The 27,907-nt window shown below is 43.6% G+C and overlaps 1 protein-coding gene across 2 annotated transcripts in view; it reads left to right on the forward strand.

Moving 5' to 3' along the window:
- The window catches only part of TANC2 (tetratricopeptide repeat, ankyrin repeat and coiled-coil containing 2), a 297,008-nt gene that overhangs the window by 266,481 nt on the left and 2,620 nt on the right, over positions 1–27,907 (forward strand). Inside the window, exons 17-26 of one of the 2 annotated variants that reach the window (XM_044921763.1) lie at positions 4,135–4,320; positions 6,445–6,538; positions 13,938–14,071; positions 15,045–15,168; positions 19,699–19,874; positions 20,193–20,325; positions 20,884–20,913; positions 21,740–21,831; positions 23,930–24,076; positions 26,505–26,605. In XM_044921763.1, the coding sequence (XP_044777698.1) occupies positions 4,135–4,320; positions 6,445–6,538; positions 13,938–14,071; positions 15,045–15,168; positions 19,699–19,874; positions 20,193–20,325; positions 20,884–20,913; positions 21,740–21,831; positions 23,930–24,076; positions 26,505–26,605 (1,217 nt within the window). The remainder of the gene's footprint in view (positions 1–4,134; positions 4,321–6,444; positions 6,539–13,937; positions 14,072–15,044; positions 15,169–19,698; positions 19,875–20,192; positions 20,326–20,883; positions 20,914–21,739; positions 21,832–23,929; positions 24,077–26,504; positions 26,606–27,907) is intronic. The other variant, XM_021678492.2, reaches the window with a different exon arrangement.

The following is a 27,907-nucleotide window of genomic DNA, read 5'->3' on the forward strand; positions in this document are numbered from 1 at the left end:
TCCAAGGAGCCAAAGCACCTTTTATTCATCCCCCTAGTTTTTGAAAATGTAGTATGAATAGACCAATGGAACAGAATAGAGAACCCAGATATGGACCCTCAACTCTGTGGTCAAATAATCTTTGACAAAGCAGGAAAAAACATGCAATGGAAAAAAGTCTCTTCAATAAATGGTGCTGGGAAAATTGGACAGCCACATGCAGAAGAATGAAACTCGACCATTCTCTAACACCATTCACAAAGATAAACTCAAAGTGGATGAAAGACCTCAATGTGACACAGGAATCCATCAAAATCCTAGAGGAGAACATAGGCAGTAACCTCTTTGACATCGGCCACAGCAACTTCTTTCAAGATACATCTCCAAAAGCTAGTGAAACAAAAGCAAAAATGAACTTTTGGGACTTCATCAAGATAATAAGCTCCTGCACAGCAAAGGAAACAGTCAACAAAACAAAGAGGCAACCCACAGAATGGGAGAAGATATTTGCAAATGACACTATAGATAAAGGGCTGGTATCCAAGATCTATAAAGAACTTCTCAAACTCAACACCCAAAAAACAAATAATCAGGTCAAAAAGTGAGCAGAAGATATGAAAAGACACTTCTCTGAAGAAGACATACAAATGGCTAACAGACACATGAAAAAATGTTCATTATCATTAGCCATCAGGGAAATTCAAATCAAAACCACATTGAGATACCACCTTACACCAGTTAGAATAGCAAAAATGGACAGGGAAAGAAACAACAAACGTTGGAGAGGTTGTGGAGAAAGGGGAACTCTCTTACACTGTTGGTGGGAATGCAAGTTGGTACAGCCACTTTGGAAAACAGTGTGGAGGTGCCTCAAAAATTTAAAAATAGAGCTACCCTATGACCCAGCAATTGCACTCCTGGGTATTTACCCCAAAGACACAGATGTAGTGAAAAGAAGGGCCATATGCACCCCAATGTTCATAGCAGCAATGTCCGCAATAGCCAAACTGTGGAAAGAGCCGAGATGCCCTTCAACAGACGAATGGATCAAGAAGATTTGGTCCATATATACAATGGAATATTACTCAGCCATCAGAAAGGATGAATATCCAACTTTTACATCAACGTGGATGGGACTGGAGGAGATTATGCTAAGTGAAATAAGTCAAGGAGAGAAAGTCAATTATCATATGGTTTCACTTATTTGTGGAACATAAGGAATAACATGGAGGACATTAGGAGAAGGAAGGGGAAAATGGGGGGGGGGAATTGGAGGGAGAGATGAACCATGAGAGACTATGGACTCTGAGAAACAAACAGGGGAGGGGGGATTGGTTAGCCCGGTGATGGGTATTAAGGAGGGCACGTACTGCATGGAGCGCTGGGTGTTATACAAAAACAATGGGTCGTGGATCACCACATCAAAAACTAATGATGTATGGTGACTAACATAACATAATAAAATTTAAAAAAAAAATGTAGTATGAGCATGAAAATTCTCAATGACTATCCATGACCTCTGATTCAAATTCAGACCACATAGCCTGGCATTCAGAAATATCCCTGCTCTGGTCCCAGAAGACCCTCTCAACTTTGTAGTTTAAACTTGCCCTCCATGTACCTTACCCTTACAAAAACTAGAGTTAATCATTTCCTATCTCAGCCAGTTGAGATGGACCTTTTCTGAGTCTGTTTGGGTTGCTATAACAAAATACCTCAGACATAGTGGCTCGTAGACAGCATTTATTTCTCTCAGTTCTGAGGCTAAGTCTCAAGATCATGGTGCTAGCAGATTCGGCAGCTGGTGAGAGCTTCCTAGTGTTCAGCCAGCACCTTCTTGCTCTGTTCTCCTGTGGTGGAGGAGGGAAAGCAAGCTCTCTGGGGCCTTAATAGTAGGACACTTCTCACTTCCCAAACATCCCATCTCCATTTAATATCATTACATTGGGGGTGAGAATTCCAACCTATAATTTCAGGGGGACAAAAGCATTTAGACTATAGCACCTTTCCTTCAGAATCTGTCCCTGATTCTAGTTAGGCATTCTCTCCAGTTTCATTGCGCTTGTACTTTCCTTATAACAGTCTTTGTCCTTTGTTGGATAGGTTTTTGTCACACTGGTCGCATCTCCCCTACCTTGTTTGAAAGTCCTTGAGAACAGAATCTATATTTTACTACCTTATTCAAACATTTTCATGCTAGGTGGTACCTTGCACAAAGTAGGCATTCAGTAAACATTTGTTAAATAGATTGCTGGTGGGTCAGAATGGCTAAAATTAACAAGTCAAGAAACGACAGATGTTGGCAGGGATGTGGAGAAAGGGGAACCCTCCTACACTCTTGGTGGGAATGCAAGCTGGTGCAGCCACTCTGGAAAACAGTATGGAGGTTCTTCAAAAAGTTGAAAATAGAGCTACCATACAATCCAGAAATTGCACTACTAGGTATTTACCCCAAAGATACAAATGTAGGGATCCAAAGGGGTACGTGCACCCCGATGTTTACAGCAGCAATGTCCACAATAGCCAAACTGTGGATGTCCATTGACAGATGAATGGATAAAGAAGATGTGGTATATATATACAATGGAATATTATGCAGCCATCAAAAGGAATGAAATCTTGCCATTTGCAACGACGTGGATGGAACTGGAGATTGTTATGCTGAGCGAAATAAGTCAATCAGAGAAAGACATGTATCATATGACCTCACTGATATGAGGAATTCTTAATCTCAGGAAACAAAATGAGGATTGCTGGAGTGGTCAGGGTTGGGAGGGATGGGGTGGCTGGGTGATGGACATTGGGGAGGGTATGTGCTATGGTGAGCACTGTGAATTGTGCAAGACTGTTGAATCTCAGATCTGTACCTCTGAAACAAATAATACATTATATGTTAAAAAAAAAAAAAGAAGATAGCAGGGGGGGAAATCGGAGGGGGAGACGAACCATGAGAGACAGTGGACTCTGAAAAACAAACTGAGGGTTCTAGAGGGGAGGGGGTGGGAGGATGGGTTAGTCTGGTGATGGGTATTAAAGAGGGCACGTTCTGCGTGGCGCACTGGGTGTTATGCACAAACAATGAATCATGGAACACTACATCAAAAACTAATGATGTAGGGGCACCTGGGTGGCTCAGATGGTTAAGGGTCTGCCTTCGGCTCAGGTCATGATCCCGGGGTCCTGGGATCAAGTCCTGCATTGGACTCCCTGCTAGGCGGGGAGCCTGCTTCTCCCTCTGCCTCTGCCTCTCTCTCTCTCTCTGACTTTCATGAATGAGTGAATAAAACATTAAAAAAAAAAAAAAACTAATGATGTAATGTATGGTGATTAACATAACATAATAAAAAAAAAAGTTGAAAAAAAAAATAGATTGCTGGTGGAACTAAAGCTAGGGAGAACCAGATGCAGAACTTATATGTTTCAAGTATTCTAACTACCCCTGGAAGCCTACCTGCCAGAAAAGGCTACTCTTCTGGTGAAACTTGTGGCTTCCTTCTGGTAGATCGATCTTAACCAGCCTCTTCTTTCAACCTAAACGTGCAACCAACACTGCAACCATAAAAGCCACTATTGGAACATAGTCTAGCATTAAGCTCCAAGTACCTCTGGCCATGTTGGCCAGATCTTTGAGATTCTGCCCTCCCACTGGAAGAAAAAAGTAGCCTCTGCCAAAGCTTGGTGGTCAAAAGTATGATTCATGATATGAGGTATTTTGCTTCTTTGGAAGACCGAAAAATTTGAGCTTCAAAATGTTTTTCTTCCCTTTCATGATTTCAAAGACAGTTTTTTTGTGCCAGCAGAGCTACTTGTCTTTCAAATCTTGGTCTGAAAAGAACTGTTTGAGGACAAAGGAGAATATACCTCAGGAAAACAGAGCTGGAGCTGGGAGTTTGGGTTTTTTGGTTCCTTTTTCTGTGAAAACAAAAGTCTGACCTTATGAAAAGAGGTTCTCCCCTGAGGGGCATCTCCCAGAGTTCGAGCTCAGCAGTGATCTAGCCTGAGTAGGAGAGAATTTTCTAGATTTTCTCAGAGATTGATTCAGGGTATGGGAAGGGATGACTCTCTCTAGTCTAGTCATGTGCAGTGGACCAATGTGACTGGATTAGCGTGGCCACAAATCTTTGTTCACATACATTTCTCTGTCCTTCCCCTTAGGTGGATCATTTGGACAAGAATGGGCAGTGTGCTTTGGTCCATGCTGCACTCCGAGGTCACCTGGAGGTTGTCAAGTTTTTGATTCAGTGTGACTGGACGATGGCCGGCCAGCAGCAAGGAGTATTTAAGAAGAGCCATGCCATCCAGCAGGCCCTCATTGCTGCAGCCAGCATGGGGTACACGGAGGTAAGAAAGCAGGTGATAAGGTTTAGGGTTTTTAGTTTTTTTCAGGCTTTGTATTGAAGGACCTAGGAAACAGGTGGAAAAGGGTGGCATTATTACAAAATTAGCTGCCTAATTAATGTGGATTAGCGTTTTGGTCACTGTTTTGAGGAATAGGAGACTGAACTCCATGAAGCGCTTGAATTCTCAAATACCAGCCTATCTAGAATTATGAATACAGCCTTTGAGAGTGGAAAAGAACTTTGGAAATCATCTAATCCAATTCCTCCCCATCTTACCACCCTTATTTAATAGACAGTGACACTCGGCTCCTAGGGATTATTTATTGACCTGTGCTCACATGGGTAGGCAGTGTGGAATGGGAAGAGCACCACATTTGAAATCTCAGAAGGACTAGGTTGGAGTCCCAGTTTACTACTCATTCACTCTGGACCTTGGGCAGTTTACCTAATCTCTTAGAACCTTCATTTCTCATCAGTAAAATTAGTCTCATATATTCTTTTTTACACAGCTGGTATGAAAGGTGCTTTGTAAGCTGTTAAACACTATACAAACAGTATTTTTGCTGAATTGTTTTACTAATCATAATAATAATATAGTAACAAATGTATGGAACTGATAACTGCTAGGAAATGCTGAACATCCAGTTCCCGGAGGGTTGTGTAGTAGAGCGGAAGTATGTGTGTGTGTGTGTACATACATACATACTTAAAATTAGTATAAATTTGGGGCGCCTGGGTGGCTCAGTCAGTTAAGCGGCTGCCTTCAGCTCAGGGTCCTGGGATCGAGCCCCGCATCAGGCTCCTTGCTCAGCGGGGAGCCTGCTTCTCCCTCTGCCTGCCGCTCCCCGTCCTTGTATTCTCTCTCTCTGTGTCAAATAAGTAAATTAAAAATTCTTTTAAAAAAATTAGTATAAGTTTTACTGATATGAAGAACATGTAGCATACAGTTTACAGATAATGGAATATACAGTACTCTTAATGGAATGCTTGATTTTTGTGAAATTTATATCTGAAGCCAACCTGTGGTTGCAACTCTTTGATCATTTATAGATGATCTTTTTTGCTCTTTTCCCAATAATTTTCTTGTCATTAAATCTGATACATGATCTATGTTAAACTACTTCTCACCCTCATACAAATCATATTCATTAAACTGGAGCCTCTTGGAGCATTAGCACTGAATCAAATCTTGATTTATAATGTTTGCCGATTTCCAAGGTGTAAATGCTCCCACCACGGCTGGTATGGAGCTGCCATTGTGATGTTGCGAAGAGATGCATAGGAGCACATACCGTGATGGGCTGTTTCCACCATACAACACAATACATATGAATAACCTCAAGAACATAGATAGAGTGTAGTTAAATAATTAAGAAGTCGTGAGATTTTATTTTTTACTTTGTTTTTAATATAATTTGTTATTTAATTTTTAATAAACATCTTCATCTAATAACCAGCTTACAAAATTCCTGAAAATGTAATGCTCCGCTTTCAGGGGCCAGAACACGTTGGCTCACCAGTGAAACAGCTCCCCTGCCAACTGACTTCGTATGTCACCAAGGGAATATTAAGTAAAACTGGAATTTTTAATATCTGTAGGTTTTTAAACTCTCTCTACAGGTAAATTCCTGGAAACAGAGCTGTCGCTTTCCTTTAATATTAATAGTCATTCTCCCTTTATTATCCCCAAAGCAGTCCTTGTACTTCCGAGCAGAAAAAAGAAGATCATTGCTCTACTCTGATGAAATAGAGGCCCTACGTTTTCTTCATATTTGTTTTCTGGTTTTTACTGATTGATTGGTTTTTTTCTCTTTATTGGTATTTTTATTGGGAGGATGAGGGTTTGCTTCTTTAACTTAAAGATGAGGAATAAATAATTTTTAAAAAATCACATGCTGTGTAAGTGAGTTGTGTTCAAGAGAAATGTATAAACTGTACCTGATAAAACAAATATTCATCATGGCCACTTTGGGTTTCTTTGCTGGGATAGTCGGTTCTGGTTTCTTCTGTGTGCAAGCGATTGCATCACACTTGGGTCATCCAGGCATCTTTCAAACCTCACAGGCCAGAGCTGGTAGCATAGTTTCCCACCTGAAGTTTGAACTGACACAACTTCTCGTTCCAGATTGTCTCCTACCTACTTGATCTTCCAGAAAAAGATGAAGAAGAAGTAGAGCGAGCACAGATCAACAGTTTTGACAGTCTCTGGGGAGAGACAGGTACTTCTCGTGGACATTACTCCCTTTTCTCATTAATGTGTTGTGTTCGTGTGGAGATACTCTGCATCTCACACCCTGATTTTTCCTCTGGCATACCTTTGGCAGTCTCCATCTTACGGTTTTTGTACTGGAGATTGATTCAGCCAAAGTAAAAAGTCAAGCAATGTCCTTCTTCCAATCCTCTTTCCCTTTGGATTCTCCAAATCATTAGCACCGGAGTCGTCTTTCAACCAAAACTTTACCCTGCTCTTGTTTCCAAATAATTGTAAAAGACTGAAAGTTTCCCTACAATGTGCCAAACTAGAGCAGAAAATAGTTGTGGCCTCTCTCTTCTTTTATGGGATTCTTGTAGCAGTTAGGTATAAATATTTCTCCCATCAAAGTAACTCCACCTGCAATTGTAAACCAGGAGGTTAAATTTTTATCCACACCTCTGGCTTAACCAAGCGTTATCATGGCATCATGGTGTCTGATGTGGTTAAACTGATATATACTGAGTAAAGTTGCTATCTGGATGCAAAATGAAGGTACCACCCTATAAGGCATAGCTCTATGCAGTCCCTCTTGATCTGTAGCCAAGAGATGTCTATGTTGCTTGGTACTTACTACAGAAACAGAAGCTTCTTCCTTGTGGCCTTTGCAGGAAATGATTGTTGTCTTCCCCCCAAGTCTAAACTGGAACATCTGGAGAAACATTAGTAACCTTTTATGTGTTGTTATGAAACCAGGGCAATGAAAACTGTAGAGTCACCACAGATATGTGTCATATTTGCCAGACCAATATTGAGATGGCCAACTTAGGGGGAATATTTTCTTAAACAGAGTGGGTGTGTCTTTTAGTTAGAGTCAGAGTGTTATTAAAAATAAAGGAGGCACTTGAATTCATTTAAAATTTATCACGACCTATCAGATTGTGACGTTTCCATTCACGGCTTCTTTAACATGATGTAGAATGGTCCAAAGCTCAGGAATTTGCTTCTCCAACTATCCCTCCCTCTGTAAGAACCAAAGGGAACAGATGTCAGGCAGCTGCGGCTTCAGAGCCCGTGACAGATTAAAGGAAAATGTGCAGCTGGAAACAGCTGCTATCTCTGGGACTCTTCCCTGCGGGAAACCAGAGGCCGGACTTTGGGGAAGGGACTGACCAGGACACCAGCAGTTTTGGAGCGTGTATATCGTGACTGAGAGCTGCAGAAGGGGCAGGGTGCTTTACTGTTCCCGTTAGCACGGCCCTGCCCGGCACAGTGTTGCTGAACCTCCCAACAGGCTCCGGTTGCCAGCCGTGCACGTGGAACCTCAGGGGAGGGTGGAAAGGAGTATGACCTGATGAGGGTATGGATAGGAATTATAAGGCTAGCAATCATAGTGATGAATATCAAACATATTCTAGTGCTGTACTTGAAAGGGTTTCTTAACAATGTTCAAGAAGGGGAGTGAACTAAGTAGAAGACTTATTTTTATTGATATGAATTTCTTATTAGGATAAAACTTTATGGGGGTGCCTGGGTGGCTCAGTCGGTGAGACTTCGGATTCTTGATTTCAGCTCAGGTCATGATCTCGGGGTTGTGAGATTGAGCCCCGTGTCAGCTCTGCCCTGGGTGTGGAGCCTGCTTGCAATTCTCTCCCTCTTCCTCTGCACCTCTCTCTCTCTCTCTCTCTCTCTCTCTCTCTCTCTCTCCCCCCCCTCAAAAAAAAGAATAAAATTTTATGGCCTCAGGACTTTTTTAAATATCTCACTTTAACGTGCACAACAAAGTTTGTTACAGTAATTATTTAAATATGTACCATATCTCAAGATTGTAAAAAAATCAAAGCTTCATGTCAGTTGGCTTGTAATCAGAATTGTGTTGTGTTTAACTTGATACGTATATGAAATAATTTCAGCATTATAAACATAAAATGCTGTTTAAATAGTGCTAGAATGAAATGCATCTGTAATACAATTTATAGATCTATACACCGTTATTTGGCTTCAGGAAATTTTCTAGGAAATAATGTTTGTGCTATGTCCCTATACCTCCCCACTAATATAGAACAGACTATGAGTTGCTTTTCCATCTATCGTGATAGAGTTACTAAGTATACATGTTCCTTTCTACCTTATAGCACATAATCATTTAAAATGTGTAATGACCCAGTGAATTGTGATGTTTTCTCCAGTGGCAAAATCTTACACATGTCCCCCTTGTTTAGAGAAGGAAGGTTTGTGACCTGCAGCCCTGGTCTAAACAACACAATTTTTACCTAAGGAAAATCAGAAGGTTGTGATGTTCCCAACAGTTTGTACCACTTACTGTATCAAATCTAAGACACCACTAACTATAGGAAACTATATGGCCATTATTTTATGTGCCACTACAAAAAAAGAAAGCCTCAGCCTATTAAACTGACACAGTTCGTTATTATCACAGCAATCACAAGATGCATCCCAGTTTCAGAAATGTTAAAACTGAGGGTTCTAGAGGGGAGGGGGTTGGGGGGAATGGGTTAGCCCGGTGATGGGTATTAAGGAGGGCACGTTCTGCATGGAGCACTGGGTGTTATATGCAAACAATGAATCATGGAACACTACATCAAAAACTAATGATGTAATGAATGTTGACTAACATAATAAAATAAAATTTAAAAAAAATATGAAGGGAAAAAATTGCATCTTAGAATCAATGAAATTTGGGTGCCTGGGTGGCTCAGTTGGTTAAGCGACTGCCTTCAGCTCAGGTCATGACCCTGGAGTCCCGGGATCGAGTGCCGCATCGGGCTCCCTGCTCAGCGGGGGGTCTGCTTCTCCCTCTGACACTCCCCCCTCCTGTGCTCTCTATTTCTCTCTCTCTCATTCTCTCTCTCAAATAAATAAATAAATAAAAATCTAAAAAAAAAAAAAGAATCAATGAAATTTATCTTAGCCTATAGTGAAATAATAATTGAGATGTAATTTTTACAGAGCGGATTTTCTAAAAGATGGTCACTAGAATATCCTGATTGCTTTTGTCCTCCTTTTTCAGCCTCTTTATTCTTCCAGATAGCATCTGCCTACATCCAGCCTCCACCATCTGGCTGGCCCCCTCCCATCCCATAGGGTTTTCACAGACTTCTTATGGAACAGTACAGAAGAAAAGCAATTAGATTGTTCACCACTCCCTCTTCTTCCTTGTCTTACGAGCTTAGACTAGGACCAGCATTAAAAATCATCTAGCAATTCTGGAGGGCCTGAACCGTCCTATGACCCAAAAGAAGCAAGAGTTCACAAAATAAACAAGATACCCATAACTGATGCCCTTATCATCCTTTGCCTACGTTATTGCAACTGCCTGATCTCTGATCTTGTCAGCCTTTCGTGATTCATCTCCCTTGTGACTTCCACCAGAGTGATCTTTGTTGATGTCACTTTCCTGCTTACCACCCTTTATTGACCACCTGTACCATTAATGAAGTTATTTAGTGTAGCCTAAGAAGACCAGTCATGATCTCTAGCCTTATCTATTGCCTGGCTTCTCCGGTAACTCCAATAACAATAAACTTGCGGTCTCCCACCTCAGTGCCTTTGTACGTGCTCTCCCTGTGCCTGGCCTGCTCTCAGTCTTCTCTTTCTCTTTCAGCATCCAGCTCAGATGAACATCTCTTCCTGAAGACCTTCTCAGACACTTCTTCCTCTGTTACCTCCATACAACTTATACACTCGATAGCAATGTAATTTTTATTTGTCTGTTATCCTTACTCAACCTTGAGTTCCTTGAGAGCAGAGACAGTGTCTGACAAATAGTTCAATAAATGTCTAACATTTTGGATAGCAGTGATCAGTTTATGTCTCCCCAACCACCTGTCTCTCATTGGTCTTGCATGACCTGTCTGTGCTACACTCTTTCACAGTTGAAAATAGATAAACAGAAGAACCATTTGTTTTGCCGCATTCTGTTTAGTATCCCCAACCCATCCAAGCCGACTTTGGCTATTTCCCCAACTCTGAGCTGCATCCTGTCTGCCTCTTCAGACTCCTTAGATGTTTCGCTTTGAAAAAGGACCATTTATGTCAGATAATCTCATCAGCTGCTGACAAGCTAGGGAACAAATTCTGTTACTGGTCTCTTAGGAAGAGATTTGGCTCCAAACTGCTGTGTTTGCTCTAAGAACCAGTGTGTTGTTTTACAGAACCGACTTTACCTTAATCTTCTTTCTTTCAAAAAGTTTTAACAGTTTTTGATAAGACTTACATAAAATCCAGCCAAAGCAGTTTTTTGCTCTTGGATTTTTTTAAAAGTACCGATCCCATTGTACATAGTTGTGTTGTTCTGAGATGAAATTGGCCAGCTGTGTTAATGACCATGTCCAGCTATCAGCTGGAGATTCCTACCAAGTTACATCATAACCTGAGCAACAGAGATGATACAACAAAGAAAACAACCAAATGGAACATTCCCTCTCATATAAATGTGTTATCCAGTGAGTTGAAATGCGCCAGCCAGAGCAATATAACTCCAGGTTAGAGTGAACAATAGAAGTTTTAGCTTTCAAGATGGGCACTGGTTGTAAGTTTTCAGCAGTGTTCTGTGAGCTGGCATCATTGGTGAAAGGCTTGATTCTGAAATACTGGCAATATTTTCTCCATCAGGCTACAAATTCTTTTGTGAAAAAGAATGTATTTGCCCTCCCCCCCGCCATACACAGGGCATTAAAAGTGAGGTTTGCTGCATAGCTACTTTAAATGGAATCAGAAAGTAAGAGTTAGAAATTTTCCAAATCATTTGTTTCGTGTACCAACAAGATGATTCTTATGGTTCCTAATGAGTGTCGACCCCAGTCAGGTTATTTTTGTTCCAGCTTTACTGAGAGCTCATTTATATATACACATGTAAACTAAGGTGTGTGACACGATGGTTTCCAGTCAAGTTCTTAAGCTACTTTTGTGTTCTGACCCAAGAATTAAAGTGTTGTAGTTTTGGGGTTTTTTTTTTTTCTGAACTATTAGAAATATAAAGTTGGGTTCTTGGGGCACTGGGTGGCTCAGTCGTTAAGCGGCTGCCTTCGGCTCAGGTCATGATCCCAGGGTCCTGGGATCAAGTTCTGCATCAGGCTCCCTGCTCAGTGGGGAGCCTGCTTCTCCCTCTGTCCCTGCCCCCACCCCCCGCTTGTGTTCTCTCTGTCTCTCTCAGATAAATAAATAAAATCTTAAAAAAAAAAAAAAAGAGGGCGCCTGGGTGGCTCAGTTGGTTAAGCGACTGCCTTCAGCTCAGGTCATGATCCCAGGGTCCTGGGATCGAGTCCCGCATCGGGCTCCCTGCTCTGCGGGGAGCCTGCTTCTCCCTCTCCCACTCCCCCTGCTTGTGTTCCCTCTCTCGCTGTGTTTCTCTCTGTCAAATAAATAAATAAAATCTTTAAAAAAAAAGAAATATAAAGTTGGCAAAGATCACTTTGATGTAAGGAACAAGACACAAAACTTCTTAGTCAAGTAAATAATCATACCCATCAATACCTGTACTCACTCATTCAGGGCTTGGAAATGACCCTCACCTCAGATAAACCTCTGGCCTGCTGTGAGGAATAGGACAGAAATGCCACTGTTAAGAGTTCCAAAATAAAACTGAAAATACACATAAGACAAGACACATCTAGTTTGAGTAAATATATCTTCTAAAACTGTTACATTTTCCTTCATAAATTCTTACCCTTGAGGAAAGAAAAGATTACTTGAAGGCTTATCTTAGTGGTTTGACAGGTAGTTTGACTTTGCTTATGAATCAGTTGTGGATGAATTTGACCAAGCCCAAAGACAAAATGCCACCAGTTGCCCTTGAATGAAAAAAATTTCAAGTGACCATTTGATTTGAATCTCAGTTGCTTTCCTGATTAGCTACGAACTTTTGCAAACTGAAATATTATCTGCACTTGCCAAATACTATCTTTTTCTGATTTGCCATTGGAGTAGGTGGCCATGATCAAGGAAGGACTTGCTGGCCACCACATCAGGTGTCCAAGTCAGTTTGGGAACAAAGCTCTCTATCCTCTTTCTTTAAAAGCATAATTCCTGCCACCTTCTAACAGTGTTTACCGTCCTCCCCACCCTCCTCCATTCTTTAAAACACTGAACCTATGCGTTTGAGATGCCATGGTCAAATGAAATATATATGTATATATTTGTTCAAGTATGGACTTAGTAGAAAATCTATCTCCAAATCCCTCATGCTACTGTTGACACAGTGCTCAGAGAATGAAATAGGCACTCATGAATCTCCACTCTCTCAGAGATCATATACAATTGATAATAGCACAAAACGAAGAATGTTTAAGTTTCTCCCTGTTGTGTCCCTTGTAGTCACTATAGCTATTTTTATTATTGGTGACTCCATTATTTTATATTCAGAAGAGCCTTTGTCATACCTCTTCTCTCATCTTTAAGACTATTACCTTGAACAGTTTGACCCTTATATGAAAATGGTTGCGGATGTACTCGAAACTTCTCTCTCAACTAATGGAGAAGAAAAAAAAAAGAAAGAAAACTGGCCCAAGAACCTGAGACTGCCATTCCTGGCTTTGGTTCTTTAGGTTTAAGGGCCCAGGAGTAGAGGTTGGCCAGAAGTGGTTCCTAGCTAATTCTAAAGAAGACCTTATTTGGGGCACCTGGGTTAAACATCGTCTCAGGTCATGATCCCAGGGTTCTGGGATCAAGCCCCGTTTGGGGCTCCCTGCTCAGCGAGAAGCCTGCTTCTCCCTCTCCCTGTGCAGCTCCCCCTACTTGTGCTCTCTCACGCTCTGTCAAATAAGTAAATAAAATCTTAAATAAATACTTTAAAAATAAAACAAAAAAACCTTACTCTGCAAGGCCCTTCTCTCTACATTCCCCCCACGCGTACACACCCCTGAAAGGTTTGTAGCTAAGAAGAGATACCAAAAAAAGAGGTAAGTCAAAAGTAGGGAAGACAGTCTGGGTAGGAAAAATGAAACCAAGTAAGTTTAATCAAAGGTGATTTTTAATAAATGTATTATTACAATTGTTTCCATATATTGTAAACCCACTAGAACGTGGTTTTATTCATGATTTTTCTTTAAAAATTTCCTTCATGGCAAAAGTAGCTAATATCATCCTTGGAGGTAAAGTAGCAGTTACATTAATCAAGCACAGAGGGCGCCTGGGTGGCTCAGTTGGTTGGGCGACTGCCTTCGGCTCAGGTCATGATCCTGGAGTCCCTGGATCGAGTCCCGCATCGGGCTCCCTGCTCGGCAGGGAGTCTGCTTCTCCCTCTGACCCTCTGCCCTCTCATGTGCTCTCTCTCATTCTCTCTCTCCCAAATAAATAAATAAAATCTTAAAAAAAAAAAAATCAAGCACAGATACACTGCCATGCTTACACAGAGGGCTGGGGAAGGCAAGACCCACCTGTTCTCAGTCTGTGTTCTCTGCCCTTAGCACTGACAGCTGCAGCCGGAAGGGGCAAGCTGGAGGTGTGCCGTCTGCTCTTGGAACAGGGGGCAGCAGTGGCCCAGCCAAACCGCCGAGGGGCAGTGCCCCTGTTCAGCACTGTTCGCCAGGGCCACTGGCAGGTAAGCAGGGTAGCTACTTCCAGTCCCTCAGGTAGGGGTGAGTTCTAGACAGGAACTTCTGAAGCAGAGAGAAAAAAAAAAAAAAAAATCACAAAGTTTGGGTTACTCAGCAGTCATCGGGTTTGAGGACTTGGGCCTTTGTTATTAGTATTCTTGTTCATTGAGAAGATACCTAACATTCAAAATCATGGCCCATCTCTAAAAAAAAATCATCATCATGATCTATATTGTATAGAAGGACTAGCTACTTCTGGCGTGGTCATGGAATGACCTGCTTCTCACATATCCACAGGTCCACATATTCACAGGTCCTCTGGAAGGTTCATATCCCAAAAGATCCCTGCTAACAGGTGTCTTGCAGATGTCTCAAACTTGCTAAAAGAAAACGTGGTGTATGTAAATTCTAGCTATGCAATCTTTCCAGATGTTTGAATTCCGGATAAATGCTAATTTATACACTTAGGATGGAAAAGAAAGCAGATTGGTAAGAATCTTTGGAAGTATTTGTGTAGAAAAAAAGCTCTAGAAGCCAAACAGTATAAAAGAGTTATCAGAGGCACTTTATTGTTGTATTCGCTTCAGTCATAAATACTCACTACAGGCAGACTAGCAACCCCTACAGGTCAATAAAATGGCACTGGCAAAGGTAGTGACTTGTGTTGGAGCTTCCATTGTGGGATTGTTTAGTCTACATCTTGGCATTTGGTATCTTAAATTCTTTTTCACTTAGGGGCCGAGTCAAACATTCAGAGTTGAATTCTCATTTGGCTCTCCTTAAGAGAGTCCGAGATCAGATCACATGGTACTAGGTAGGACTCTGCAGGAATTAGAGGGACCCTTGCGGTAGAAAGCTACATGGAGAGCTGACTTGCCTGTGCAGTAGGAGGAGATCCCCCAGTGCAGGGAACAACGTGCACGTGTCTACTCAGCAGCTCTTCCTGGCTCATTCGTCCCTGTTTCTCCGCACTTGCAGATTGTTGATCTTTTACTCACCCATGGAGCTGATGTCAACATGGCAGACAAGCAAGGTCGTACTCCCCTGATGATGGCTGCCTCTGAAGGCCATCTGGGAACTGTGGACTTTCTACTTGCACAAGGTCAGTCTTGGGATGCCGGAGCTGCATGGTCAGTGCCTATAATAGTCCACGGAACTCATGATTTGCAGTGATGGGTTCTAAGAGATGTTAAGAATAGATATTATTGGGCGCCTGGGTGGCTCAGTTGGTTAAGCAACTGCCTTCGGCTCAAGTCATGATCCTGGAGTCCCGGGATCAGGTCCCGCATGGGGCTCCCTGCTCGGCGGGGGGGTCTGCTTCTCCCTCTGACCCTACCCCTCTCAAGCTCTCTCTCTCTCATTCTCTCTCTCAAATAAATAAATAAAATCTTTAAAAAAAAAAAAAGAATAGATATTATTGGGGTACCCGGGGGGCTCAGTCAGTTGAGCATCCAGACTCTTGGTTGCAGCTCGGGGCATGATCTCAGGGTCCTGGGATCGAGCCCCGCATTGGGCTTCTTGCTTAACGGGGAGTCTATTTGAGTTTCTCTCCCTCTGCCCCTCCCACCCTGTGCACATGCGTGCATGCTCTCTCTCTAAATAAATAAATAAATCTTTAAAAAAAAGAATATGTATTATGAATCTAGTTGGTTAAAATGTGAAAGTCTATCTCCTCTCCTCTGCTCTTATATACAGTGGGACCCTTTAATTCTGATATTCTTTGTATTCTAAATTCTCTAATTCAAATCTGTAATCTCCAAACTTTGATTTTTTTTTTCTAATATACACTCAATAGATGTTCATCTTCCAAGGACTGTTTTTTCTTTAACTTTTATCAATTCCTGTACAACTAATATTTTTCTTGTAATCCAAAGGAGGCAAACAGAGGTTAAGACAATTGCTGACAGTGGGACCCTATTTGAGAAATCAGGATATTATATTATCTTCTATTGTAATAAATTCTTTTTTTTTTTTTTTTTAAAGATTTTATTTATTTATTTGAGAGAGAGAGAAAGCACATGAGAGGCGGGAGGGTCAGAGGGAGAAGCAGACTCCCTGACAAGCAGGGAGCCTGATGCGGGACTCAATCCAGGGACTCCAAGATCATGACCTGAGCCGAAGGCAGTCGCTTAACCAACTGAGCCACCCAGGCGCCCCGTAATAAATTCCTTTTGACATAACATTCACGTACTCCTGGTGAATGAGAAATAAAGAGATTGCAGTCACACCACCTTCAAAAGCATTTCAGGCTCCTTTTGATTGCTCTGACCTCAGTCACTTATGCAAAATAGGAGTGAATGAGGGTGGACTTCTGTAGAAGGAAAACTCAAGTCACTGATGACTCTACAGTACCATCTAGTGGACTTTGAGCGTTTACATGAAGTAGGAGATAGTGTGATCGTGACCAGCCTAATGACTCCATTCCAGTTAGCCTTCCCTATTAGTAAACTGGACCTAAACGTCTATAATATATCTATGGGCACATTCACTTCAAGCAAGCCAACCTCCTGAAGAATCATAACCAGGCCGGCACAACTGAGGGTAGTCAAGTTAAGAAGAAGGCGAGGTTTCTTCTAAGATTTCAAACTAAAAGCTCAAAGATTTGTTGGATCTTTAGCTGTATCCTCCAAAGAAGATTTGTTTGTTTCCACAGCCTCAGACTTGCAGTGCTGGGTCAGAACCAGAGAACCGCTCTCCCAGCATGCAAAGTGGTTCTTGCTTCTCCAATACAAGCCAACAAACAAGTCTGGTTTCGTGATATCTATCCTTACTTCTGCCAAGAGGGGGTTGGAGGAGGATAGGGGGTGTACCTAGATTCTCAGGATAAGATGTGGCAGGAATAAATGTCCCAGAACAACCCAAGTCTACTGGAAAAGGCAAGACCTCTTCAGCCACTGATAACCTTTGGATCACTGCACAGTGTCTGGCACACGCCCGTGGAAGCTTACCAGACACAGATTCCAGAGATTTGTTCTCCCTTACCACTGCAGACATGCAGGTCTTTGTACTCCCGATCTTCCTCAACTTATGATGGGCTTACGTCCTGATAAACCCAAGTTTAAAATATTGTAAGTTGAAAATATCTTAAGTTGAAAATGCATTTAATACACCTAGCCTATGGAACATGATAGCCTTGTCTACCTTAAATGTGTTCACAACACTTAAATCAGCCTACAGTTGGGCAAAATCATCTAACACAAAGCCTACTGTATAACAGTACTGAATATCTTATGTAGTTTATCGAATACTGTACTGAAAGTGAAAAACAGAATGGTCCTAAGTGTATCTGTTGTTTACCTCATGGCCGTGTGGCTTCTGGTTTGCTGCCGCTCACTTCCACTGGCCAGCATCACAAGAGAGCATTGCACCACACATCACTAGCTGGGAAAAGGTCCAAATTCAAAATCCGCAGGACATTTTCTACTGAATGCGTATCACTTCCGCACCATCATAAAATTGAAAAATTGTTAAGTCAGGCCATCATAAGTCAGGGATCCTCAGTATTTCATTTTTTCACACTTAAATCAGAGACTTCCACTAAATCAACAAATCCTACAAACCTTTATTCAGCCGCTGTTACTTGCAGAACGCTATACCAGTGCCGTGCCAGTGAGTGATTTTCACTAATACACCGTAATCTGTGCCCTCCGAGACTCTGTAATCTGGCAAGGAGGGGGTGAAACGAAGATAAATACCTGAAAAGCAGAGAACACTAAGTGCTCTGATAAAGGTATTTGAGTTAGGAAAGGACAAACTTTGAAAGGTGAATAGGAAAAACGTTTCGTATTCAGGGAGGGGGCCGTGAATGAAAAGTCAAGGAGGAGATCCAGCACACGACAGGTTTGGGGCAATAACTCAAGTTGTCTGGTAAAGTACATGAGGGCTCTTGGGAAGTAAAATTGGAAACGTATGTGGAAAGAAAGTGAAAAGGAACAGACTAAAAGAGGGTTTGGACTTAATTCTGAAGGCAATGGGGAGCCTTTCAAGATTTTTTTAAAGGGAATTGATGCCAGAGTTGTGCTTTAAAAAAAAATCCCTCTGGCAGGGGTGTGAACAGTAGATTTGATTGGAGGAATTATAGTGGGCTGGGGGGTCCGGTAGGAAGCACTGTGATAGATGAGAAGTAACGAGGCTCTAATCCAGGTGCGGTAGCTGTTAGAATAGAAGAGAAGGGCCAAGTACAAAAACGATTTTGGATATAAAGAGTAATTACATGTAGGAAATAACGACAGTTGAGTTAAAGATAACTCCAAAGTTTTAAAGTGGATGTTTGGAAGACGTGTGATTCCACTAACTGCAATGGGAAGAAGAGAGAGAAGGGGAAGATTACATATTGAATTTTGGATGCATTTTGAATATATGGGTTTATTTCATATGTATCTCCTATTAATTTCTTAAATTCCAGCTTTCCTTATCTTTGGAAAATCAGCTTATCTGTAATATACATCCAGAACCTTCTTATCCTGCTGCTTCTACCGTTGGAGGCTCTGTCCAGGGAATTTATAGATGGTCCATCTGAGAAAACTCCTTAGATTCTCTCCCACATTCAAACTCATTATGTGTTAAGAGTCGATGTTTTCATTGTAAACTATACCATTGTGAAAAGAGAACCCAGTACATAAATGGCTGTCATCAGGGTTAAAGGTATGGTACCTTCCAGCCCTTCATCCTGCTGTGGGAAGCCACAGGGTCTGGTTGTCTGACCTCTAGGAGTAAAAACATGGTAGGCCAGAGAACTGCTGCGTAGACCCTGAGCGTAGCTGTGGCACATGCTAAGCTTGATCTGACATCTGACCCCTGTCTAGCTGAGGAGGCAGCCTGGAAAGTGTTCTGTAGGCAGTAAGTTGATCCTAATTTAGTTAGTGTGCCATGTCAACTGTGTGAAAAGAATGTCTTAGGTACTCTTCAAAACTAGCAAGGAAATGATAGTCCCTTTGCCATCCAAGAGCTTACAGTCTAGGCTAAGAACCAAATATATATTGAATTTTAGACTAATTACAAAACAGTGTATCGAGTATGCTTGATCCTTACAGATGAAAACATAGGAACACTGAAGAGAAACATGTAGAATATCAAAAAGGCTAAGAGAGTGAGGATGGGATCATTGAAGGCTGACAAGTTTAATTAAACTCTGAATTTCCTTGTGGCCTGGGCTCAGTTTCTTCCCATCAGTTCATCTCCCCCACATTCTAAGGAGAGAGAGCGTGGCCTGGTGCTATCACCAGTGATAAACATGGACTGAGCTCCTTCTGTTTTATGAGAATCTCTCCAGGAGTTTATACTATTACAAAAGGAAGACTTTTGCTGAGTTCTGAAAGCATTCACTGAGAATTTATTACATGTAAGTAGGATACATAAAAAAAAGATTAAGAACAGAATAAGGTGACATGTGTTAAGCACATTCAAGACGAGGTGAACAGTGAACCAGGAGAAGCTTCCTGGAAACAGGGGGATTTGGGATGGTCCCTAGAGAATGAGTAAAAGTGAGGCAGGAATGAAAAGATTCCCCACGTGGGAGCAAACATGACTGTGCTTCGACAGAGCGTGCAGTCTCGGTACCAGCCTTCCCTCCTGCTCTGGATGGCCCCATGTTGCGTGTTTCCTCAGCCCTGTGCTACATTTGCTCTCATAGGTGCCTCCATTGCTCTCATGGACAAAGAAGGACTGACAGCCCTCAGCTGGGCTTGTTTGAAGGGTCATCTCTCAGTAGTGCGCTCTCTGGTGGATAATGGGGCTGCTACGGACCACGCTGACAAGAACGGCCGCACCCCACTGGATCTGGCAGCTTTCTACGGTGATGCCGAGGTGGTGAGTGCCTTTACACGGGCCTTTGGGTGGTAGGGACAGGGAAGGTTCTCCATCCGTAATGTTCTCGGGGGTTAAGGGTAGAGTAACATGTTGATGATTCCTGATAGAAAGTTCTTGGACCTGTAATTGCTAGAGGACAGGAATGTTCAAAACACCATTGAAGACCAAGAGTACAAGTATGGCCTGAAATCCCATGGCTACCTACCCAGCCTGGTTCAGACAGCAGTTGAATCAAGTCCAGGCAGCAGCCAGAGCCCTCAGTGGGGCAGCGCGGAGCCATTGCCCTGTGTTAACTGTTCTGCTTGATCCATGTCCTAGGTCCAGTTCCTGGTGGATCACGGGGCCATGATCGAGCACGTCGACTATAGCGGAATGCGCCCTCTGGATCGAGCAGTGGGGTGCCGGAACACTTCTGTTGTTGTCACTCTTCTGAAGAAAGGAGCCAAGATAGGTAGGAGAAAGGAAGAAGGTCCTGGCCATCTGTGCCCGGGGGCCAGACTGGTCCAGTGGTCTGGCTGCCCTGGGTGTTTGGTGTGAATGTGTATAGCTCCCCCTCTGCCCTGGCCCAGTTGTTGTCCAAGTGAACGGAAAGGCTCTTGGCCCAGAGAAAGCGCCCTCTGAGCCATGGTTGCCACTACTCTGTGTCCAGAATCACCCGGTTATCTGCCGTGCCCCTGGTCGCCTTAGCCACGAGGCTGCTCTAACCTTAAGCACGTCTTCGGGCCAGCGCCTCTGTGCCAGCCCCACCCGTGAGCATCCTTGGTCCCCGCACTGCCGTGAGCCTCTGCTTTCCCCTGCTCTGTATGTGCTTCAGACTCTCCGGTCCCTGCTGCTGCCGTCCCGCCCGCGCCCCCGTCCCACAGACTTGTAGGCGAGGGCTGGCTGATGTGCTGGCTTTTTTGCTGCCTGCCTCTCACTGCTGCTTTTTCCTTCTTTTTTTTTTTTTTTTTCACCTTCATCCATTTTTTTTTCCTCTCCTACAACTTTTTGTTTTCTCCTTTCTTTGAAGGTTGTCAGACGTTACCGAGTCGCCCACGAGGTATATTTCACCGCTGTCAGCATCAGGCGTGGTCTGATGGCTTGGTCAGCTTTGCCTTCTCCTCTTTGATTTAGCCTGCATGAGTTCCCTACACCTCTAATCTTTTAATTTACTTCACCTTAAAAGAAGATTTTTTTTAACGACTGTTGTAGAGAATAACTTGAACTTTTGATAACTAACCCTGAAAAGCTTAGTTGGTAAATAATTCAGGCGTCTATAAACTAATCAGTTTAACCTCTTCTTTCTCTTTGTGGGTAAAGTAGTCCTCAGTCATGTTGGCTTGTTTCACGTCTTTTGACATTCGAACTGTGCTCCTGATTCAAAGTAAATCCCAGGGAGGCCTATTCGATACTTACTTAAAATTAAGGGAGCCTTTAGAATCTTTAATGGTTCCCCTTTCTGCAAAGGACATATTTTTAAATTAAGAGACTAAACAGCTAGGGATTTTGAGTCCCAGGTTCTAAAATAAACTGCCCTTTTTGGATTTTTTAAATCTCTTGGTGACATTGAATGTAAACTCTTTCTCGCAATGACCTCATTTAAAACAACTCCAGACTAAGCCATGGCCTGCCCAAATACAACACGTTGGCAGGCTTTGCTGCCCTCCTGTGGTGCAGGCTCAGACAGTTCAGATGTTCTTATTTTAAGGTGAATACAAATCCAGCGCAGCTTCTTGGCAGTGGGAGTCCCTAAGATACTCCCAGATCTAAACGATGAGCAAGTTGTTCTCTCAGCAGAAATCCCCCAGGATGTTTTTTTCACCTAGCTTCCTGCCACCCTTACATTGTCTGAGTTTTTTACCCATCATGCATCCTGTACACTACAGGTCCAGCCACATGGGCGATGGCCACCTCCAAACCAGACATCATGATCATCCTGTTGAGCAAGCTGATGGAAGAGGGGGACATGTTTTATAAGGTGAGGGGAGGAAGGAACAGTTTCCTCAAAGCAGCCACTGACTGTTCTCTACCTGTAGAATCTACTAAAGTCTTGACAGTCTCATCCTCGGCTCTAGAGGCAAAGGGAGAATGCCATCCCTCAATGATGGGCTCCTATGTAGACCATCCTGAGTTTTTAATTTCCCAACAAGAGGGCAAGAGTGGCCTACATAAGCCTGCAGCTGATCAACTTGAAGACCTAATTTTATCTGGTCACTTATAGGCAGTTACCTAGATTCTGCGTGGAATCTGCTAAGTGGGACCTGGAAACTCATGGGACAAGTAAAATAAAATTATGTAGTACAGCTATTTTTTAGTCTGTGGGAAAGAGACAATGATCTTTGCTTTCATATTTAATATATAAATATAGATTTAAAAGTCTGTAGTGATAATAGCTTGTCAACATCCCTGAGTAAGATAAGGAAAGCAAGACAAATAGCAATTATAAGATTTTCTTAAAGTCACTCACTGAATGACAACAAAAAAAGTATGGAGTCTTTTTGTAGTCACAGTTCAAGCTGAAGACTCCAGTGCCCTAACACAGACTCTCTCCCACGGCCTGTAGGAAATCCCAAAAGAACATTACATGACACGGCACCCGGCTGGCTCAGTCAGAAGAGCTTGCGACTCTTGATCTCAGGGTTGTGAGTTAGAGCCCCACGTTGGGTGTAGAGATTACTTAAATTAAAAAAAAAAAAAAAAATGAAGAAGAAGATCACATGTCACAGTTATCTGGTTAGGATTAGCAGCGTCTTCTTCTCCTAAAGGTAAACATAAATCCAACCTCACTGAAATATCAGAGGCCCAAAGATGCGAAATGATTATGAAGCACATTATTACCACCTTCCACCCACCCCTGTGTAAGGAATGTTTTGAGTTCCTGGGGGAAGAGTTGTGTTTCCTGAGGATGCTCCGTGTAATGTCATGATAATCTAGGAATCTTGGGCTTCTAGGAAACTCGAGTCCTGACCCACCCAGGATTTCACATGACTTCCAAGAAGGGCCTCATTAACTCTAGGTGTCCTATTTATGGACTTGGGGATAGCATTGCTCTCAAGAATCTAAGCCCTGGTTATAATATAGCTTCTCATATTCCAACACAAGGAGTCCTACCTCCTAATGAGAACAGGCAGAGCTACTACTGTTCCCACCCAGAATTCTACCTTGGTAGACTACAGATCTCTCCTTAATGAAAGGTGCTGAAGAGAAAATGAAAAGATTAGACTCCCTGGTGGAGTTGCTACAGAAGGAATACAGCAGATTAAGATCAGCTAAATGAATGGGAGATGCCTCCTGCATCATTCTGAGCTCAGCTGATAGATTTTCATTTATTTTATTTTTATTTATTCATGTGTGTATGTATATGTGTATTTATTAGCTGATAGATTTTCGGACACAAAATGTAAGGAAAGTTCAGGGCCCCTGTTACCAGGTCCCTAAATTGGTCATAGATTTACTTCATCTTGGAAAGTCCCTCCTACACAGATGAATCACAAATTCTAAACTTCTCTACCACCACCCTACCCCGAGGCTTTTCTAAAAACGGGAACACTGACATACCACTTTATGCATTGAGATTAGGGAAGCAACGGGTAGACCGTTTTAGCTCCCACCTCCTTTGTGAGGAAGAGAATGACCTCTTCTAGAGGACTGGCAAGGAGGAGCATCAAATGGAAGAGTTTTCCAGGCAAGCCAAAAGTAAAGAAGTAGTAGTAACTCTAGAGAGGTTGGGACTAGGAAATGATATGTGTCCCAAGGAGATCAGGTTAAGAAAAAGCTCCTTTGAAATGAGCAAGATCAGTCTCTTGGGAATCTGGTCGGGAAGCTGGGGGTTCCAGGTGTTAGTTCTCTGGCTTGTGCCTTGGGTATCCCCTTCAACCTTGCCCTTCCTGCCAGGTGAGTTTCCTGTTGAAAAGACTGGACCCTCTGCTCTCACCAGTGGGGCCAGCCCTCCTCCCCAGGCTGGAGTTTGGGAGGGCTAACTTAATAATCACTGCAGAGAGGAGGAAGGGAGCGGGGCCAGACCTCAGCTGCTCAGCAGACCAACTGTGTGTTTTGCCATCTTGTACTCCCATTAGAAAGGTAAAGTAAAGGAGGCTGCCCAGCGTTACCAGTACGCCCTGAAGAAATTCCCTCGAGAAGGGTTTGGTGAGGACTTGAAAACCTTCCGGGAACTAAAGGTGTCTCTCCTCCTCAACCTCTCCCGATGTCGCAGGAAAATGAACGTAAGTCCCTCTCCTCCCAGCTGCTTTCTACGGCCCTGGAAGCTGACAGCCCACGTCACTCACTGGCTCTTACCAGGCCCCTAAAATCGTTCTCGGCCCCATTTGGAACTTGGTTGTCCTTCACAGAGCACTGACATTTGCAATTTGAAAGAAATCAAGTCTAAGCACAATCCGTATATTAAACTGTGAAAAAGTTAATGCTGTGGGCACTTTTGGTGCTTTCTGAATTTTTAGTTCACACTGAAAGTGATTAGAATACGATCATCGTCGTCTCCTACCCCCAAGTCAGTTTTCTGGTCTTTGGGAAAATGTGAGAGCAGGTGGTGGCTAGAATTCTAGCTGCAAGTAGATATTAATTGTAGTCACTCCCTTCCTTTCTAGTAGACCCCTAGTCACTTAAGGAAGGGCTGGAGAGAGGACTCAGGACCATGGACTTCAAGGTTTATTTCAAAGGCTAATCTTGAACTTTTCGCTCCTTTCCTCATCTTTTTACTCCAGCATGCCGTGTCCCTTCTTGTCACAGAGGGAATCTTAGAACTCTTCCTGGCCCTCTGTTACCCCCCAAGTAGTCCTTGGTCCTTCTTGCCTGCCGTGCAGGAACAGTGTCTGGTGCCCTCAGCCACTGCTCACGTGACACGCAGATGCTCCCAGGCCAAGAATCCTTTCTCAGAGACTGGGAATAGCTGAGATCGTGTCAGGAACCTCTGATAACCCCCTGCCTGAAGTCTCACAGTTCCTCAGGAGCTAAAAACAATCCACCCCAAAAAAGAATGCTGATGAGTAGAGAGCTCAGCTGTGCGGAAGTGAGATTTCAGCTGCAGGGGCAAGAGGTCCGCTGTCAAGTCCAGAGCATGTGTGTGCGACCTTCGCATCCTCCATCTAAACCCTGGCAATGAGAAGAGCCTGGGTGTCCCAGAGAACACAGTTATGGCCCGAAGAGGCAGCGCTGCCCCACGGTGCTGAGGAGAGTGCGGCCAGGGTAGCGGTTCCTGTGGGAAGGGGATGCCCCAGGGGAAGGCAGTGAGGCTCTTCTGTGGAACAGAACCAGACCAGCGGTACCCAGGGTCCCCCGGGGCACCAGCCAGTGAGAATGAGACAACACTCCGGAGCCAGTGCCAGTCCGTTGCCTTCTCTTTTGCTTAAACAAATAATCTACTTCTCAAAAGCGTTCTCATCTTGCCAGACATGATGATTGTCCAAAAGAAAAAGAAAAACATTAAAAGATAGGATCGGAAACAGAGTAGTGATAGATGATGACTCCCGGAAGATGGAATGCTCCCTCTCTAGCTCCACACTTGCTCAGAACAGTTAGCAGGCAGCTCCCGTGACCAGCACTGTACGAAGCAGCCGAGGTCTGCCTTCTTCAGTCCGAGATGGCTCGTTACTTTCCCTCGTTGATTTCCACCTGTGCCCCAGGCCTTTGTTCTGCCTCTGGAATCACACGCGTCACCAGAGGTTACTGTGCTGTCCTGAGGCTTTGACATTGAATGAAGGAAGAGAAAGAACTCTCCTTTTAGCTCAGTATGGAGGGGTATCTTTAAAACGATGGCTTTGTTCCCCAGGCCCCTGTTCCCAGGGTTCTCAGATGAGGACAGATGAGACCACGCTCCTCCAGGGAGCCTCAGTGAGCAGGAGATGAGGTGATCGCACGAACGCCAGTCACAGCCAGGGCCCTCTCTTACTGTATTTTTGTTGTTGTTTTAAATGCTTCCTAAGTAAGGAACCAGTTAAGAGAAGGACAAGGCCATTTACTAAGCATCTGCTATGTGCCAGAAATGGTGTTTGGGGCTTTCAAACGCGTCATCACGCTTCATCCCACCTGCGAAGTAGGTATGGATGAGAAAACACACCAGCCCCTGTGAGGGGCTATGTGGCTGACCAGAGGACTGAACCCAAGTCTGTCCGGCACCCCGACCCCATCTAGTCTCCATGGTCGGTGCAGCTCTCCTTTCCATAGACCTCATCCTGCTGGACCTCACTCACCCCTTAGGAAGCAGAGGAATAGTGGGTGTGACAGGAAGCTGGGGGGTAGGTTGAGGCCCCGTGAGAGGCACATGGCTGTGTTTGCCTTCCTACGCGCATGTGTATCAAGGGGTCAGGTTTCCAACTTCAGGAGCTGCATTGGGTTCACATTTGGCTTCTGGGCTGGAAGGAGCTTCCTTAGAAAAGCAGAAGGAAGGCACATTAAAAGTATTTTAATGATTCTGGGCAGATAAATTCCCAGGAGCTGTTGCAGGGCCACACAGGGCAAAGGCAGAAGGAACTTCCAGTCTGGGCCACATGGCTAGAGCCATGCCAGGCATGTTGAGAATCCCAGGTGTTCCATCCGTAAATGTCAAAGAAATGTACATATATTCTGTTTTATTCCCAAATTGTCTATTTTTCATATCTCTTCAATGACTCATTTGCACACCTATTGTAATGACAGGATTTTGGAATGGCGGAGGAATTTGCTACTAAGGCCCTGGAGCTGAAACCGAAATCTTATGAAGCTTACTATGCAAGAGCAAGGGCAAAACGCAGCAGCAGGTGAGGAGAGAGAGAGAGGGTGACGAGCAAGAGGTCTCTTTTCCGGAAATCTGGCCAAGGCAATGTAGGCCATCCTGGGGCATATGTACCCAAATGTGTCTATCCCTGAGGACTTTGAGGGACACGCTTTGGGGATGGCTCCCATAGCACAGAAGTCCACTTGAGACTGGCAAATCTTGAGGGCTATGGAGATCTAGAACATTTTGCTTTGGGAGGAAAATGCCTTCGCATTGCTGGAGAATGGCACTTCTTCCAAGAAGCCTCTGCCATCTCTCAATCACATTTTAACCCCTAGAACAGACAGCATAAAGAGACACTGGTGACTTAAGAAGAGGTCACTTAAGCAAAACATCCTCCTCGCCCTTTTAGAAGGAAAAGTAGGATGGGTCACTTACACCGCAGGCTCCTCTTTTCCTGTAGGCGTTTGAAGGGTCCCTGGATTATTTAGCTTCTGGAGCTCTCCTCAAGTCTGGTGGCATCGGACCTCCTCCTCACCTAAGTCACCACACCGCCACACCACACCCTCATGGAGACAGGAGGTCCTTGCTGCCAGGATTGAGGGGGCCCAAAAGAAACTCAGAAACTCCGTCCCTCGTGTCCATCTGCTGTGGCTTGGCCGTATTGGGCAGGAAAGGCTCCAGAAAGACCTAGAACCTGCCATCAATCACTGATCTTTGGATAACTTGTCACTGTCCTTGATGCCTCCTGCCCGGTGCCCCATCCTTCTCCCAAACTCTTCCCCGGGAACGACCTGCTTCACATTCACTGTTGAGGCCAGGGGGAGATATGGTCCTGAAAAACCAAGCCCAGGTTAAGTCTAGTGATGACAGTGGCAATAACATTAGTCTTAACTAGCTGGGGGAACAAAGTCCTTACAGAAGCTTGACTGTCAAATTCTCTTTTTCCCCAGAGAATTCCTTCCCCACAAGGCCAGTTGCCCCTTTCCTGGGTGATTATTAATAGAGAGGATCGGACTATCTCTGAGAGTTCGTGTCCTCATCTGTAAATTAGAATCTGAGTGGCCTAGTCAGTGAGCCTAATCCCTGCCCAGCTCTGGTGTAGCTGAACGGAGGAGCGACAGTGCTGTGGGGCGAGAGCGGGGAACAAAGGGCAGAAGACGGGCTTCTTGGCTAGGACGGAAAAGGCCTGAAATTTGGAGCCAAAATATTAAGAATATAAAGAAAAAATTATGATGGATCAGCAAGATTTTTAAATATTGTAGTTACTGTTTTGTTCCTAAGCTAATTGACAGTGACCCTGTAAATGACAACCCCACCCAACCCTCCTACTGCCTGGTGTGCA

The sequence above is a fragment of the Neomonachus schauinslandi genome, chromosome 15, assembly GCF_002201575.2.
Source record: "Neomonachus schauinslandi chromosome 15, ASM220157v2, whole genome shotgun sequence".
In the NCBI taxonomy this organism is placed as follows: Eukaryota; Metazoa; Chordata; class Mammalia; order Carnivora; family Phocidae; genus Neomonachus; species Neomonachus schauinslandi.